The following is an 18,869-nucleotide window of genomic DNA, read 5'->3' on the forward strand; positions in this document are numbered from 1 at the left end:
TGTACACCAGGCAAATGCTGGGACTGTACCTTAATTTAAGGCCACGGCCACTTCCTTTCCATTCTTAGTACTTTCCTATCCCATCGTCGCCATAAGACCTACCTTTGTCGGTGCGACGTAAAACAAATTGCAAAAAAGAGAAAGAAGAAGAAATCTATATCCCGAAGTTTGAGTTTCCTTATAAGACTGCAAGACTCATGGATAGGAACACGATACCAACGGTCACATAAAACTACAATCTCTCCATTGTGTTTCTTAACGTGGTGTTGTAACTCTGACTGCAATTTCTTATCCTGGTACAAAGTATGAAACTATCATTCGAAATATAACAAGAAGACTTCATCACTCTTGGGATCTTCATACATCATATACTGGTTATACAGTGGTCTACTTCTGAACCAATTTTGCCCCTTGAGACCCTATCTTTACTTTCTTATTATTTCATTGCCCATTGTTTCCCATTTTCATTACAGACAAATGCTGGGGCTGTACCTTAATTAAGATAAGAATAATAATGTTATTTGTTTTACGTCCCACTAACTACTTTTTAAGGTCTTCGGAGACGCCGAGGTGCCGGAATTTTGTCCCGCAGGAGTTCTTTTACGTGCCAGTAAATCTACCGACACGAGGCTGTCGTATTTGAGCACCTTCAAATACCACCGGACTGAGCCAGGATCGAACCTGCCAAGTTGGGGTTAGAAGGCCAGCGCCTTAACCGTCTGAGCCACTCAGCCCGGCACCTTAATTAAGGCCACTGTCCATACCTTCACCATCTTTCCGTCGCCGCAAACCTGCAATGTGTTAGGGCGACGTTAAACCACTAGCAATATGTATTACACATCATGTCAAGAAAGGCACCTCGATCCAAGTTCGAAAACAAGTGAAAGTTCCGTCAATACTTTGTACCTGACAGAAACATGTTGCAATCCTGATACAGCTAAAGCTGATAGTGTGAAAGTAAACATAATATTCACATACACCATCTTGTCAAAAGCATCCTGAAACCCCTCTTTATACCTAAACTGTAGCCCAGATATCATTACGTCTGTCGCTGCTGCAATAAAAGGCGGCTCAATGCTCGATGGTGCTCAGTCAGCGCTACAAGATACTTACTGAAAGGGTGGAGCAAGGGTGCTTAATGACTTTGAACGTCATTTTGTTGTATCAGTAAACAATCAGTCAGGGCTATTTCTGCCCTGCTCAAGTTGCCCAAGTTGACTGTTAAGGTCCTGATTTTCAAGTGGAAACGGGAATACAGAACAACAATAAAGGTACTACCGTATAGCGACGTGTGTTGGTCAGGAAATACGGTTGAGCTTTGAAGAAGGTAGTACCGAAAATCTAACAACATAATCTGATACCATCACGCGTGAAATCCTCACCATGCCTGTGCGCCAGGAGATACGAGAATTGGGATTCAGAGCTCAGGCACCAGCTTATAAACTGCACTTTTTTACCGGTGAACACTAAGCCCATCATTTGGTGGTGTAAGGAGTGCCACCTGAGGTCCTTTGGCGACTGAAGAATCGTGATTTTGAGAACCGAATCATCCTTTAAAGTGGGGCAGTCAAATGGGAGGGTTTGGGTGTGCACAGCACCCAGAGGAGGAGTTGAGATGAGGGTCTAGGGGTGCTTTTCACAAAAAGGACTTAGTTTTCTCCTCATACTACAGAGCAGTTTAAAGGCAGAACGATGACATCACTCTAGACCCCAACGGCCATCATCACTAAATACATATGCCACAGTGCTACAGGAAGTTTGGTATTACATTCCCTCGGGGACGTTCCAACAAGAGACTTGCGCATAGGGGACAGTTTCTGGTAGATATCTGGATATTATTGATCAGATGTGGCATTGCACTTCACCAACTCTAGGGGCAAAAGAGATCGTCACCCTAACCTTACCACCAGATAAGCTACAGTTTCTTCATTAAATGAAAGCCATCAACTGCTCAACCACGTTGTAGAATAAATTGTTTGTTTTCTCACCAGGGGCCACTATTAGCTTGTACTCCCCAGTATCGGCAATTACGTGCGGTCAGCGCGTCCGTCAAGTAGTCGACTGCCATGAAGTGGCTGCACGCATGCACTGGAAGAAATAAATTTGCTGACGTCAGTTATAGAAGTTATAAAAAGACTCTTGTTTTTTCTTGGGTAGATCACTCACATAGTCACTCTATCACTTATTCATTCATTATCTCAAACAACCAATCTGTCATTTAGTGTTTTTATCATTCATTCACTCTTTCATTTACACAGTCATTCTATCGCTTATTCACCCACTCACTCACTCACTCATCGGTTCATTCACACAACAATCTGTTACACACTCAATCACTCATACAGCCTTTCCATCACTCATTAAAGAATTAACTTACCCATCGACGCACTCAGCCATTCTATCACTCACTCATTCATTCCGCCATTCGTACTCTAACTCACTCATTCGTTTATTCTGTTCATCATTCATCTGCAACTCACTCTGTCGCTCGCTAACTTATTCATTCTTTAATTGATTTATTTTATCACTATTACTTCCAAGCAAAATACTCAGTACAATATTACTTGATAGTCTAAGTTTAGTTGATAAAACGGTTAATGAATGTTGAAAAGTAGTTTTTAATCATCATCATTACGTTCGAATGAAAGTAGATCATTTTCAAGGATTCATTAAAATAAAATTTGTCAATTGTTTCATTACCGATGAAAATATGCATTAGGATTGACTGTACGTTGTTAGAGAAAAATAATTTAACATAAACAGAAAATCAAGGTATATTTGATCTTCTTGTGAATATTTCCATATACATGTGATGGAAGACAGTAGAACATTTTGCAACATGTTACGGGCACTTGGATGTGGAACCTGCATGTTGTAAGGACTCTTTTGCAGTTTCGTTCGGAATACATACAAAATACCATCTATTTATGTCTATTAGTTCATAAACAGGAATGGGAATAGCAACAAAACACGTTTAAAATTCTAATTTCTGCCTCAACTTTTGCACCAATTTTTACAGAACAAATCAGTAATAATTTCTTTCTGTTTATTCAAGTTAGCAGCACTATTATTTATAATAAAGACTGATAAGTCTATCCAGAAAGTATTTTTCTCTATTGAAATGAAATGGCGTATGGCTTTTAGTGCCGGGAGTGTCCGAGGACAAGTTCGGCTCGCCAGATGCAGATCTTTTGATTTGACACCCGTAGGCGACCTGCGCGTCGTGATGACGATGAAATGATGATGAAGACGACACATACACCCAGCCCCCGTGTCAGGGAAATTAACCAATTATGGTTAAAATTCCCGACCCTGCCGGTAATCGAACCCGGGACCACAGTGACCAAAGGCCACCTCGCTAACCATTTAGCCATGGAGTTTTTCGCTATTGAAATTGGCACTCGAAACGAAAGTAGTTTTCTCTTAAATATGCTGTGGTTACTGCCATAATAATATTTTGGAGAGAAGTACTTTCTTTGCAAAACTTCCTTTCAGCTTACAGCCAATTAAGGAAGTGCACTCAGTTTGATGTAGCTCTTATGGTTACTGAGAAAGTGGATCTAAAGATTCATTTCTGTACTTTATTGGAAATATAGTGTTAGCTGGAAGTGATAGTGGAGTTGCCATGTTTATATAGCCATTTAGAATGCACGTCTGGTCAGGTGGTGCTGGTGTTAATAGTCACAGCAGGTGCCTCCCCGACCGACCACATAGTAGTATCGACGCTACCGTCCACGTCCAAGGCGCATTCGACGCGTCCGCGCTCGAAACCGCCCTTTGGCATTTGCGCTGACGAAATTCCTTTGATCCTGCGCACTCTGTTTTTGATTCTGAAGGGATTAATTTAGTCTCATTTTGTTAGTAATTTAGTCCTCTTATCCAGCTAGCGTCAATTCAGTGCGGAACAATTTCTGAGCCAGCTGAACGAGGATGGAGGGTATATGCTTGACGTAATACGTACTGAAGGTCAGTGGGGAATACACATAATCCTCACACTACACGACTTTCAAGCCTGTGTTTCCTTTCAATAAATGCATGGATCCCAAAATTTTAGTTACTTAATCGCGAAAATGTACTTATTCAGGGCATATTGCACAATGCTCCATTTTCCCTTATTGATGAATAATTTTGTTGCCTTGTTAATCTGTGTCCTGATCATTCCATTTGATCCCTGCTCCAAATAATAACAATAATATAGTCATTCTTTCTTCCTTTCTTTCTTTCCTAATCCGTTTATTCTCCAGGGTAGGTGTTTCCCTCGGACTCAGCGAAGGATCTCACCCCTACCGCCTCAAGGGCAGCGTCCTGGAGCGTGATACTTTAGGTCGGGGACAAAACTGACGAGGAGGACCAGTACCTCGCCCAGGCGGTCTCACCTGCTTTGCTGAACGGGAGTCTTGTGTGGAGGGGATTGGAAGGGATGGGCAAAGAAGAGGGAATGAAGCGCCCGTGGCTTTCAGTTAGGTACCATCCTGGCATTTGCCTGGATGAGAAATGGGAAACCACAGAAAAACATTTCGAGGATGGCTGAGGAGGGAATCGAAACCGATCTCTACTCAGTTGACCTCCCGAGGCTGAGTGAATCCCGTTCCAGTCCTCGTACCTCTTTGCTAATTTCGGGAATCGGGCGTGGCGACAAATCACACTAGCCACTACACCGCAGAGGTGGACATAATATAATATAATATAATATAATATAATATAATATAATATAATATAATATAATATAATATAATATAATATAATATAATATCTATATAAATAAAATTGTTTCTGTTTGTCTGTTTGTCTGTTTGTCTGTTCCACCATCACGTCGAAACGGCTGGATAGATCTCAACCAAACTTCATATTTAGAGTATACTCATCCCGGGGAAGGTTTCGATATGCATATCATTTTAAAATCTTTGAATACACGGGGGGTTTATACGAAAACCAGAATGGTTTTTCCACCATCACGTCCAAACGGCTGGATAGATCTCAACCAAACTTCATATTTAGAGTACACTCCTCCCGGGGAAGGTTTCGATATGCATATCATTTTAAAATCTTTGAATACACGGGGGGTTTATAGGAAAACCTGAATGGTTTTTCCACCATCACGTCGAAAAGGCTGGATAGATCTCAACCAAACTTCATATTTAGAGTTAACTCCTCCCGAGGGATGGTTTCGATATGCATATCATTTTAAAATCTTTGAATACACGGGGGGTTTATAGGAAAACCAGAATGGTTTTTCCACCATCACGTCGAAACGGCTGGATAGATCTCAACCAAATTTCATATTTAGAGTATACTCATCCCTGGGAAGGTTTCGATATGCATATCATTTTAAAATCTTTGAATACACGGGGTGTTTATAGGAAAACCAGAATGGTTTTTCCACCATCACGTCGAAACGGCTGGATAGATCTCAACTAAACTTCATATTTAGAGTATACTCCTCCCGGGGAAGGTTTCGATATGCATATCATTTTAAAATCTTTGAATACACGGGGGGTTTATACGAAAACCAGAATGGTTTTTCCACCATCACGTCGAAACGGCTGGAAAGATCTCAACCAAATTTCATATTTAGAGTATAATCATCCCGTGGAAGGTTTCGATATGCATATCATTTTAAAATCTTTGAATAGACTGGGGTTTATGGGAAAACCAGAATGGTTTTTCCACCATCACGTCGAAACGGCTCAATAGATCTCAACTAAACTTCATATTTAGAGTATACTCCTTCCGGGGAAGATTTCGATATGCATATCATTTTAAAATCTTTGAATACACGGGGGGTTTATAGGAAAACCAGAATGGTTTTTCCACCATCACGTCGAAACGGCTGGATAGATCTAAACCAAATTTCATATTTAGAGTATACTCATCCCGGGGAAGGTTTCGATATGCGTATCATTTTAAAATCTTTGAATACACGGGGGGTTTATAGGAAAACCAGAATGGTTTTTCCACCATCACGTCGAAACGGCTGGATAGATCTCAACCAAATTTCATATTTAGAGTGTACTCATCCCGGGGAAGGTTTCGATATGCATATCATTTTAAAATCTTTGAATACACGGGGGGTTTATAGGAAAACCAGAATGGTTTTTCCACCATCACGTCGAAACGGCTGGATACATCTCAACTAAACTTCATATTTGGAGTATACTCCTCCCGAGGAAGGTTTCGATATGCATATCATTTTAAAATCTTTTAATACACGGGGGGTTTATAGGAAAACCAGAATGGTTTTTCCACCATCACGTCGAAACGGCTGGAAAGATCTCAACCAAATTTCATATTTAGAGTATACTCAACCCGTGGAAGGTTTCGATATGCATATCATTTTAAAATCTTTGAATACACGGGGTGTTTATAGGAAAACCAGAATGGTTTTTCCACCATCACGTCGAAACGGCTGGATAGATCTAAACCAAATTTCATATTTAGAGTATACTCATCCCGGGGAAGGTTTCGATATGCATATCATTTTAAAATCTTTGAATAGACGGGGGTTTATAGGAAAACCAGAATGGGTTTTCCACCATCACGTCGAAACGGCTGGATAGATCTCAACCAAATTTCATATTTAGAGTATACTCATCCCGTGGAAGGTTTCGATATGCATGTCCTTTTAGAAACTTTGAATACACGGGGTGTTTATAGGAAAACCAGAATGGTTTTTCCACCATCACGTTGGAACGGCTGGATAGATCTCAACCAAATTTCATATTTAGACTATACTCATCCCGGCGAAGGTTTCGATATGCATATCATTTTAAAATCTTTGAATAGACGGGGTTTTGTAGGAAAACCAGTATGGTTTTTCCACCATCACGTCGAAACGGCTCGATAGATCTCAACTAAACTTCATATTTAGAGTATACTCATCCCGGGGAAGGTTTCAATATGCATATTATTTTAAAATCTTTGAATAGACGGGGGGTTATTGGTTCTGGTTTTCCTCCATTTTATCTTATACTATTGATTTTCTGTAAGCTTCGTTTACCGTACGTGAAACGTCTCCTCATTATAAACAACTTTCGTTATGTTCATAATTTACCTTATTCTTTACATGACGGAGAAATTTACAATTTTCTGCTGGTACCATACTCTGCATTGAGTGACCGACAGACCGACAACGAACCTACAGGTTACCATGGCAACGTCTCTGACTGCATGCCAGCAGGGAAGTAACGCATTGCCATTTTCCTCATCATGTTTTTAAATTCGTGGTTGTTCCTTAGGTAGAAGGCAAGAGAGGCGTCAATCGGCCTATCTGCGGGATATTGGCGGAATATCGTTGGATGTTATAACCGCCTTCGAATAGATTAAGTAATAACACCATTAGTCATCTTCTTATTATTTGTTTACCTAGGAATCAATGGACCTAAATTTCTCCTCTGTTACCGCTTTATTATATCCATAACTCACACTAGCATAATTTATTGAGGGGCATTTGATTTTCCAATACATTAACTTGGCATTTACATATTTGTCGTTATCCGGCTGTCCTCAGTTATAATCCATTTTCTATTACTTTCAACTCTCTTAACTGTATTATTTTCTTCCTTAATTACGCCGTATGTACGCGAGTGCTACAAACTACTGGATGTATTTCCACCAATACTCATATTTAGAATACACCTGTCCTTGATAGGTTTTAGGGCAAATATTGTTTCTAAATCCCTGAACTGACTGGGGGTTTATACGAAACCGGAACAGTGATTTTGCACTTCCACAAAATATACACAACCAACGTTAATTTAAATCTACCTGCCTTGGTAGAAATTAATTTCTAAACCTTTTTTCTCATGTGCATCATTTCGATACGAGGATTAATAAGGGAGATATCATTAACGGACCGTTTTTTTGTACAAGTCCCATCGGACTTAACTCACGAGCGGGTGCGTGTAAAGCGTATTCCTTACAACTTGAAAACTACTGAAGACATTCTAACCAAAATTCATATTTAGCATCCACCTGTCCAAAGGTAGGTTTTAAACGTAAATAACATTTCATGTTCCGGAATGGACTGGCGGTTTATAGGGAACCGAAATGGTGATTTTACTCTTCCACAATATATACAGAACAAGACCAACCTGACTGGAAATCGACCAAACGTGATGGAATTCCACCTCTAAACCTTTTTTCATGTGCATTTTTTCGTCAGGAGGATTAATAAGGGAGATATCATGAATGGCCAGTTTTGCAGGTTAAGTCCAGCGGACATAGCCAAAAAGGTGTTTTACATGGAGCAGATTCCTTATCTATATAAATCAAATCGTAACGACTGTGTGCCTCTACACTGACTATTTTGGCGAAATTTTCGTACAGCTTTCCGTTTAAGGGGTAATAATGACCATCTGCATAATTTTTGGTTTAGTTTCCTGAAAGTCCTAATTTTTACCCGCCTCGCCCAAAATCCAGATTTCGGCATAATCTGCCAGAAGAAAAAGAAGATAATTGAAATTTGACAAAATTATACGTTTTAGCCTGTAACGAACGGAAAACATCCAAGATCATTACATTTTTCACTTTTTATCCCCGAAGAATATCGAAATATGCAGGCAATTTTAATGATGGTGCAGACCTTCGGAAATTCCTATCACATAACGGATTGCACAATCTCCGTTTAATTTGGAATGATCCACAACCTTGGTCTTATGACTTTTTGCCGTATCTCTATCCCTTTTACGTTTAATTTTTCTCTATTAATCGATGTTAAGTCAATTTGGAATTTTCACATGCATAATTCATACTTTCAATTACTTAAATCAAATACAGAATCATCAAACTCTTCACGAAAATTGGCCCACCCAGTAGCCATATGTGAGCCAAATGCTATGTATGTAGCTGTCACACAATTATCCGAAAAGTAATGTAATGTGAGATAATCTTACAAGAACGTTACCCTGTTCCACGTTTCTAACTCAATCTGACCAAAGAATAGATGACATATCATAGGACCAGCCATTTAGGCCACTAAATCCGGCCTCTCTTATGGTATAATCCTTTGTCGATATGACATACGTTTAGTAGCAGTTAATCTGTAAGTGAAGGTCTTCAATATTGTAAACACGCATATACTTTCGTATGTCGATCTATATATATTCACTGATGTCGATTTGTAGTGATCGAGAAAGGGTGGGTCTGCTATTGTAATCAGTGCTCCCCACACCGACTTTGACTGGCAGTATGAAAGGGTTCTTTCTCCAACTCCTGTGTAACTGTCATTAGTAAGGAAGGTCTACAATTGGAATGAATATTTCACTTCTCGATTTGACTTGCAGAAGGCAAGTGAGCATGCAGTTTTGTTTAAAACTCCCCTACCCGATTGTGTTTGGCAATAGGCAAGGGTGCCTGCCATTATAAAGAAATGTCCTCATCTAAAATGTGACTGGCATTAGGCATAGTGACCTGCTATTTTGATGGAAACTCACCAACTTGGTGTGACTGGCAGTAAGCTGGCTGGAAATAGGAAAATGGGCCTGGCATTATAATGATAACTGCACAACTCAATTTCGAGTGATAGTAGGGTAATTGCCTGCCATTATAATAAAAACTGTAATCTGTCTGGAAGTAGGAAAGGGGGGCTGCCATTTTAACGAAAACTCCCCAAATCGATTCTGTCCGCACAGTAGGCAATGGGGCTTGCAATTATAATGTAAACTTCCCAACTCGATTGTGAATGGCAGTAGGCAAGTGAGCCTGCCGTTATATCACAAATCCGTAACAAACACTTTACATTGGAAACAACGTACGGGGACCTCCCCATGCTCTTCCTCGGATAACGCTAAGAGACATGCAATTTTAAAACAATCTTATTTACTGCATGCACACTATTTACTTCGATATTCGAATACAATGTAGAATACCGTAGCGAAGCACGGGTACATTCGCTAGTAATATAATATAATACTGCAAGTACCGCCACGGTATGCAACCCGCCTGTCCGATGCTCTCTTCCCATGTGGCAGCCAGCCGTCCCGTGCGGAGCAAGTAAGGCTTGCTTGCTTGCTTGCTTGCTAGAGCTACTACTTAAAGACGTCTGCTCTCATCATTAGTTTAGTAATCAGTTGCTTTCGCTTGTTTTGTTTTAAACTTGGACATCCCGAAAATTTGACGAAAATTCCACATTTTTCCGAAGAGACGTCCGTCGCTAACAGATTCATCAAATGAAATGGTTTTACATCGTTTTATAGGATATATCTTAACCTTCCAAACGACACTTCGTTTTCCGAAATCGGCCTGACTCTTCCGAAATTATAACGATTGTCTTCGAGAATGGTAGTAGTAGGGCAAAGTGGTTCACACAGCGGGCCAATCAGAGCCGCGGATCGGGTCACGTGACGGCTGACGTTGCAGCTGCCATCTTTAAACAAGAGCGCATCGCCAGTGCTGTCATCCTTATGGCACTTAACCTCATAGCTGCTACCTTACGCACTTAGTGGCGGGCAATTTGAAATTCCACGTGCTTTTTTGGCTGCTGTCAAGGTGACAGCCGTTATCTTTAAACAAGACAGCATCGTGCTGGCAACTTGACGGGGCTAAAACTTCATGGCTGCCACCTTATGTACGTAGGCACGTGAAATTTGAAATTCTACGACTATCATCTTTAACTACGTAGGCTAAACTAAGTAAATGGTTATGCTTTATTGACTTCGGAGGAGTAAGGGGGGCTTAAAGATGTAGTCCTCTTTCCCCTATCTCCCCGTCCAAAAAGTAGGGGATGGAGAGATGTGCTCTCTCCGTAGAGGTCCACCCCCTTGGTAGTCCATTACCAAAAAATATTGCCCGGCTAAAAAGCTAGGCACGGCCGCCTCTCTCTTCGGAGAGAATGGCAAAGAATAGACACTATGCACTGCCTTTTTCATTGCATCGGAAAGCGGGTAGAAGGTGCGCAGACCGATGAGTAGTAGATAGCGGGGAGGTGCGCGCGCACATGGGATCGTTGAACGCTCTGGCGGAAGAAGTTTAGTGCGATAGTCGATGTATATACTTATCGATAGGTGCGCGCGCACGCATGCGATCGTTGTATCTAGCGGAAAAAGGTTAGTACGTTAGTCGATGCATGCATAATCGATAGGTGATGCGTACAAGCACTAGCGGTACAAAATAAAATACTTACTGACACTCTGTTCGCGAGATTTTTAAACATCGCTATTCTTACTGCTGCTATGTTCACAATTTTCAGACATAGCTATTCTTAGTGCTGCTATATTGACAGATTCTAAACTTATTCCTCCTACTGATTGCTGCAAGGCTAGAATCGAACACTATACTCGATGTCGTTACCTACAACACGTGTTGAGAACACTGATTGTTATGTTCAGAACACTAAATAACTGATGAAAACATGTTTACTGCATAGCAAGGGATACCTTTGTCGTAAGAAGATGTATTCGAACGGAAAAAATTTTTACTGCTGCTATGATCACAAGATTTTTAAACATTGCTATTCTTAGTGCCGCCCTGTACACAAGATTCTTAAACATAGCTATTCTTAGTAGTGCTGTCTCGACTGATTCTAACCTTATTGCTGCTACTGTATGCTGCAAGACTAGAATCGAACACTATACTCGATGTCGTTACCTACAACACATGTTCAGAACACTGACTGTTGTCCTCAGAACACTAAATAACTGATCAAAACATGTTTACTGCTTAGCAGGGAACACTATTGTAGGTGACGACACAAGCTCGGTGATCGCAAATTTACAAATATAAATACAGCTAACGTACATCTTCTATAATTTGCCAAGTGCGAAAATCAAAAACCGCGTAGCCATTCGCTCGGTAAACGCTAATTTACAAAATATGAATACAGCTAACGTACATCTTCTATTATTCGAGAAGAACAAAAATCAGAAACCGCGGAAACACAAACCGCGTAGCTAAATCGCTCGGTAAACGTTAATTTAAAAATATGAATTCAGCTAACGTACAACTTCTATCATTTGCCAAGTGCGTAATCAAACACCGCTGAAACACATACCGCGCGGCCAACTCGCTCGGTAAACGCTAATTTACAAAATATGAATACAGCTAACGTACATGTTCTATTATTTGCCAAGTGCGAAAATCAGAAACCACGGAAACACATACTGCGTAGCTAACTCACTCTGTAAACGCTAATTTACAAAATATACCTCACTCCTTATTTTATACACTGATATACGCACACACATCTCTCCTTTTTCGAGAAACTCTATACAGAGATATACGAATTACCTAAAATACTTACATGTAAAAAATGGCGGAAAAAATCAAATCATAATTTTGTTGTATGTATTCATGTAGTCTGTGCCAAGTCATAAGAGCAAATGAGAGCAAGTCTGTGACATTCTGGTACTGCTTGCAAACGTGAACGGAAGTCACTTGACAACGCAGCAAAATACTCATCGCCTTGTTCGGGCATAGACAAGTAAGACACACATTTAGTTTGAAATAAAATGCACGAATCCGCCGTTCAAATCCCGGTGACTTAATGTCCTGTTACTTATTAGACGTAGTAATTACATCTTAGCGTTGGCGTTAGGATGGGCATCCGGCCGTAAAACAGATTCTTGTGATTGTTTCGGTTCTCTGTTTCTTGATAGATCCAGTTTCTAGTAATGACATCTTAGCGTTGTTGGCAGGAAGGGCATCAGGCGGTACAAACAGTAGCTTTGCTTCTGGCTTTGGAACTAAAAGCTCACACAACAAACAGGCACACTATGTTTCTCATTCACCTACCACGTTATGTCCACCGTCTGTTAATGCCCGCTACTCGAAAGCGCCAAGTTTGATTCTGCAGGACCAAATTTACATGTGTGCCCAGTTCAGGGCCCCAGGGTCGCCAACTCACGCTCCCATATTAAGAGCCCCTGGAGCCCCTCTTAGTCGCCTTTAACGGCAGGCAGGGGATACCGTGGGTGTTATTCTACCGCCCCTACCGATAGAGTGATCTGAATTAATATATATATGTTGTACCAGGAAGGCATAGCCCCTGGCACATATGTGTTGTAAAATCTTTATTCATGAGAGGACGGCTACGTTACGATGTACGAACAAATTTACGAGAGAACGTTCTTGACTCTACTGCTCTGCGTGAGGAAGACAGCATGAGAGGGGCAAGGTCGAGTGACGTCAGCACTGCTTGTTGCTCACCTCCCCGCAGAAACAATTTTTAAACTTCTCAACGACTCGAGCAATAAATATGCAACTAACACAAAATTGTAGCTCACATTTTAAAAGTACAACATTGCAAATTTGAGATTAATCCGCCTAGTGGTTTCAAGGATATGACGAGTTGAAATTTGGAATGTATTTCCACCCCTCTGACGCCTGACTCAGAGAGCTGCTCCCAGCCGAATATAAATAGGTCGACGACCCGATGGTATAGTCAGCGTGTGTGTCACAGTGTATCTTAAACTCTATGACTCAATCATGACTAGACGTCGCTATGCTCCGTCGCGCTTCGCGAGAGATATGAAAGTTATACTCTAGAACTTTGAAACTGTGCGAGATCGTCGCAATTGAAATTTCAACCGCGTCGTGACGTGTGAACTGTTGTAAAGATTTACGAGTGTCTTGACTAAGTGAATTTACGATAGAGACTGTCCATTGAAGTATAACTGAGAATTCAAGTGTTTAATTTACCAATTGACGGTATTGTGGACTTTGTCAATCTCTCATAATTTTGAACTTTGTCATTGACAGTGATAGCATACAAGGACATTGTGCGTGATAAACTGAACTTTCAATTTATGACAACTTAATTTTGAGACGCATTTCTCGTATACTATTACGATTTTGAACTGTGTGAGATATCATTCCACTAAATATTCAATAATTAACAGGACTAAATGTGACTATTTTTCACGTATTTTTTCGAATTTTCGATTATTACCCTGAGAAACTAACTGAATGTTAAGGATATTTTATGGCAATAATAGGTCATACGAATTCGTGTCATATAAATTCAATCATAAAATCCTCTTAATCTATGAACATTAGTATTCCAGAGACTGTTATAGGAGTGATATTAATTGCACTTTCTCGAGTGTTTCATGGACTGTGATGGTTATTCTACGATTGAACCTAAGACGTAATCAGTGACTATTATGTACTGTGACAGTGTTCAAATCATGTTCTATAGACTGTGAGTGAATGAATGTGTTTCCCATTTTTGAAAACGACCTCAGGTCATTACTGCATTAAGTTGACTTATGGATCACACTGTAGCATAGACTGTGATATTCTGAGTCATGTATTTAACATCGTAAAACAAAAGTGAGAATACAAACTGTGCATTAAGAGTTGTGTCAGTGTAAAATACCAATCTTAATGATAATTAAGACTTCTACAACCCATTATATTGTGCCAATTGAACTTTCCGTGTTTCAACATTTCTGTTTAAAAGAACATCGGAAATCTTGGCGAAGTGTCGTGATATTACACTACGTAGAACGACATCTCCAGCATGGGATTAATCGTGGTTTCTTCGATCGTGGTATCCAGCGAGGGACTGGTCGGAGTTTCGGCGAGGGATAATAACGTGGTGTCTTCAATAAATGAAACGTGTCACGCTGCTAGTACTGAGTTCGAGTCTTGGCTGCACGCTGCAGAAAGTTCCAGTCACCAAGCCGCGGGACAGTACTTCATCAATCTTTATAAGCAGATTAAAGTGATATAAGTGTTTTTCATATATTTTTTGAATGAGTAATTCCACTTAGACACTAACTGACTTTTAACAAAGCACTCAATAATTCATAGTGCTACATTCGTCAAAAGAAAAGCGCTTCGTGTGGATTCTAATCCTTCTGTTCCTAATAATTTTAGGAGGATATTCAAGAAGACCTCAGGTCCTGTTTTGAACTGTAGATTTCTCTTTAAAATTTGTATAAATTGAAGTCATTTCGCCTTGATGAACTATAGGGTTTGCCATAAAACAAGTGTACTATTTTATTTTATTATAAAATCGATTTAGATGAACTGTAGGAGTATACAACAAGTAATTGAAGACATTCATTTGAACTAGCAGATTATTAATGGAAGTGTGTGTTAGTATTATGTTTAAAAATCTTAGAAAACTTGTAGGTTTGCATCACAAGTGATGGACTTCATTTTTACGCAATCTAGATATTTGGTTAAATGAAGTTCTATGTACAAAGTGTTATTTTGGAATTTAAATCTATATAAGAGATCCTAGATGAACTGTAGGGTGTTTAAGATCTCAGGAAATTGGTATTCAGCTTGGACATTTTTAACATCAAGTGGATGTCTCAGAATATAACAGCGCCTATATTTCATTTTTGCATTCTGAAGAGATTGATTGATAATTTAATTTCGATAAATCAACAGCAGAGTGATTTACGTGAAAATATTGTAAAAATTTTTTAGTTACCATCTATTATTCGCCCTGCGAAATTATCCTTCTCTGTACCTGCTCCAATAAGTAACCGCACACTACCTGAGTTTCTTCCCATGCTCTGGCCCCATAATCATTTCCTGGTACAATATATGTATATAAATGCTTTTTATTTTGTTCTGCATTACTTTAAATAATGCTATAAACAATGCGTGGGATGGCGATCCTGGGACCCTGAGCTGGACACACATGTAGATTTTGTCCTGTAGGGTCATACTCGGCGCTTTCCAGTAAAAGGCATTAACAGACGTGTGGATATAACGTGGTAGTTTAATAACAAACATAATGTGCCCTGTTTGTTGTATGAGCTTATAGTTCCCAAGCCAGAATCGAAGCTATTGTTTATACCGCCGGATGCCCTGATTTGATCTTTTCCCCCCATTTTTGCATGTAAGTATCTTAGGTAATTCGTATATATATATATCTGTGTAGAGTCTTTTTTTGCTAGTTGTTTTACGTCGCACCGACACAGATAGGTCTTACGGCGACGATAGGACAGGAAAGGGCTAGGAGTGGAAAGGAAGCGGCCGTGGCCTTAATTAAGGTACAGCCCCAGCATTTGCCTGGTGTGAAAATGGGAAACCACGGAAAACCATTTTCAGGGCTGCCGACAATGGGGTTCGAACCTACTATCTCCCGAATACTGGATACTGGCCGCACTTAAGCGACTGCAGCTATCGAGCTCGGTCTCTGTAGAATAAATTAAAACTCATGTGTAAGTATGTGTAATAAAATGTAAGAGCTATCTCGCAACATTCCTGCCCGTGTGTTCTATTTTCGAAAAAGGAGTGATGTGTGCGCGTATATCAGTGTATAAAATAAGGAGAGAGGTATATTTTGAAATTAGCGTTTACCGAACAAGTTAGCTACGCGGTTTGTGTAATAAGCGTTTCCGCGGTTTCTGATTTTCGCACTTGCAAATGATGAGAGAAGTACGTTCGCTGTATTCATATTTTGTAAATTAGCGTTTACCGAGCGAGTTGGCTACGCGGTTTGTGAATATGTGTTTCCGCGGTTTCTGATTTTTGCACTTGGCAAATAATAGATGTACGTTAGCCGTATTCATATTTTGTAAATTAGCGTGTACCGAGCGAGTTAGCTGCGCGTTTAGAGCAATATGTGTTTCCGCGGTTTCTGATTTTTGCACTTGGCAAATAATAGAAGTAGTACGTTAGCTGTATTCATATTTTGTAAATTAGCGTTTACCGAGCGAGTTGGCTACGCGGTTTCTGATTTTCGCACCTGGCAAATAATGGGTGATGTACGTTAGCTCTATTAATATTTTGTAAATTAGCGTTTACCGAGCGAGATAGCTGCGCGTTTAAAGCAATATGTGTTTCCGCAGTTTCTGATTTTCGCACTTGGCAAATAATAGAACATGTACGTTAGCTGTATTAATATTTGGTAAATTAGCGTTTACCGAGCGAGTAGGCTACGCGGTATGTGTTTCCGCGGTTTCTGAATTTTGCACTTGGCAAATAATAGAACATGTACGTTAGCTGTATACATATTTGGTAAATTAGCGTTTACCGAAAGAGATGGCTACGCGGTTAGTGTTGCCGCGGTTTCTGATTTTCGCACTTGGCAAATAATAGAACATGTACGTTAGCTGTACTCATATTTTGTAAATTAGCGTTTACTGAGCGAGTTGGCTACGCGATTTGTGCTTCCGCGCTTTCTGATTTTCGCACATGGCAAACAATATGAAATTATAGAAGATGTACGTTAGCTGTTTTTATATTTTGTAAATTTGCGATCACCGAGCTTGTGTCGTCATCTACTATATTGTTCTCTTCTTAGCAGCAAATATGTTTTAATCAGTTATTTAGTGTTCTGAACACAATAACCAGTGTTCTGAACACTTGTTGTCGGTACCGACATCGAGTATAGTGTTCGATTCTAGTCTTGCAGCATATATAGGCAACAATAAGATTAGAATCTGTCAAGATAGACTACTAAGAATAGCTATGTTTAAAAATCTTGTGATCATAGCAGCACTAAGAATAGCGATGTTTAGAAATCTCGCAAACATAGTGTTAGTAAGTATTTTACTTTCTACAGCTAGAGCGTGTACGCATCACCTAACGATTATGCATGCATCGACTATCGTACTAAACATTTTCTGCCAGAGTGTGCAACGATCGCATGTGCGCGCGCAACTCCCCGCTATCTACTGCTCATCGATCTGCGCACCTCCCCTGCCGCTTACCGATGCAATGAATAGGCAGTGCATAGTGACTAATCATTGCCACTCTCTTGGAAGAGAGAGGCGGCCGTACCTAACTTTTGAGCCGGAAAAAAAATTTTGGTAGAGGGCTACCAAGGCGGTAGACCTCTACGGAGAGAACACATCTCTACATCACCAATTTTTTGGAGGGGAGATAGGGGAAGGAGGACTACCTCTTTAAGCCCCCTTACTCTCCCTAAGTCAATAAAGCACAACTCTTTGCTTAGGTTAGCCTACATAGTTAAAGATAATAGTCATAGAAATTCAATTTTCGCGCGCCCTCGTGCATTAAGTGGCAGTCATGAAGTTTTTGCCCCGTCAAGTTGCCAGCACAATACTGTCTTGTTTATTGTCACCTTGACAGCTGCCAAAAAAGCACGTGGAATTTCAAACAGCCCGCCACTAAGTGCGTAAGGTAGCAGCTATGAAGTTTAGTGCCGCAAAGATGGCAGCACTGGCAAAGCGATCTTATTTAAAGATGGCAGCTGTCAGCTTGACAGCTGTCAAAAAGCACTTGGCTTTGTTTACAAACAAGAGCACGTGGCTTTGTTCACAAATTCAAACTTCGCGCGCGCCGAAATCAAATTTCCAGCGCTGCTGACGTCAGCAGTCACGTGATACACTCCGCGGCCTCTGATTGGTCGGCTGTGGGAACCCCTTTGCCCTACTACTCATGGTACCACCAAAATGTGGTCTTATTTGGCGGGCATACTGTTTGGACATTTGACGTCACAGATTTAGGTTTGCTTGCTTAAAATTGTAGTTTAAGAGTTTTCTTTGCCACGATACAATTATAATGGCGAGATCTTTAATAGATACGGAGGCATCAGCTTTGCACAATAGCGTCACGTTTTGCGGCAGGCGTTTTAACGCTAGTATACACCGAACGCCAGACCGAAAACAAAGATGTTTTCAGGTCAAAAAATGAGAAAAGAATTTTGAACTTGATGATTATTCACGTCCACGTGCTGTTACATATTACTATATTTGAACGATAACTTCAGTCTCATAGTGAGGTTAATGCAATATACAAAATCTCTTGAGAGAATCTTCTGAACTCTTAAGCATTCCACATCATACTATCACTAATAACACTTACTCTCCTGCACCGCTCTAGTTTTGTTGACTTCTCCAGACCCTGCTTCAGCGCACTCTGGCATATAATGACCACCATTCATGACGAAATCGACGTCGCCTGCAACAAACCAATGAAAAGACAAAGGGTAAGTTTATATAAGG

At 40.3% G+C, this 18,869-nt stretch overlaps 1 protein-coding gene across 2 annotated transcripts in view; it reads right to left on the reverse strand.

Annotated features, from left to right (window-relative positions):
- Positions 1-18,869, reverse strand: part of LOC136875923 (pancreatic triacylglycerol lipase) — a 124,250-nt gene that overhangs the window by 21,206 nt on the left and 84,175 nt on the right. Inside the window, exons 7-8 of one of the 2 annotated variants that reach the window (XM_068228356.1) lie at positions 18,730-18,825; positions 1,989-2,088 (exon numbers count right to left, since the gene is read on the reverse strand). In XM_068228356.1, coding sequence (XP_068084457.1) covers positions 1,989-2,088; positions 18,730-18,825 — 196 coding nt within the window. The remainder of the gene's footprint in view (positions 1-1,988; positions 2,089-18,729; positions 18,826-18,869) is intronic. The other variant, XR_011018459.1, reaches the window with a different exon arrangement.

The sequence above is a fragment of the Anabrus simplex genome, chromosome 6, assembly GCF_040414725.1.
Source record: "Anabrus simplex isolate iqAnaSimp1 chromosome 6, ASM4041472v1, whole genome shotgun sequence".
Lineage (NCBI taxonomy): Eukaryota > Metazoa > Arthropoda > Insecta > Orthoptera > Tettigoniidae > Anabrus > Anabrus simplex.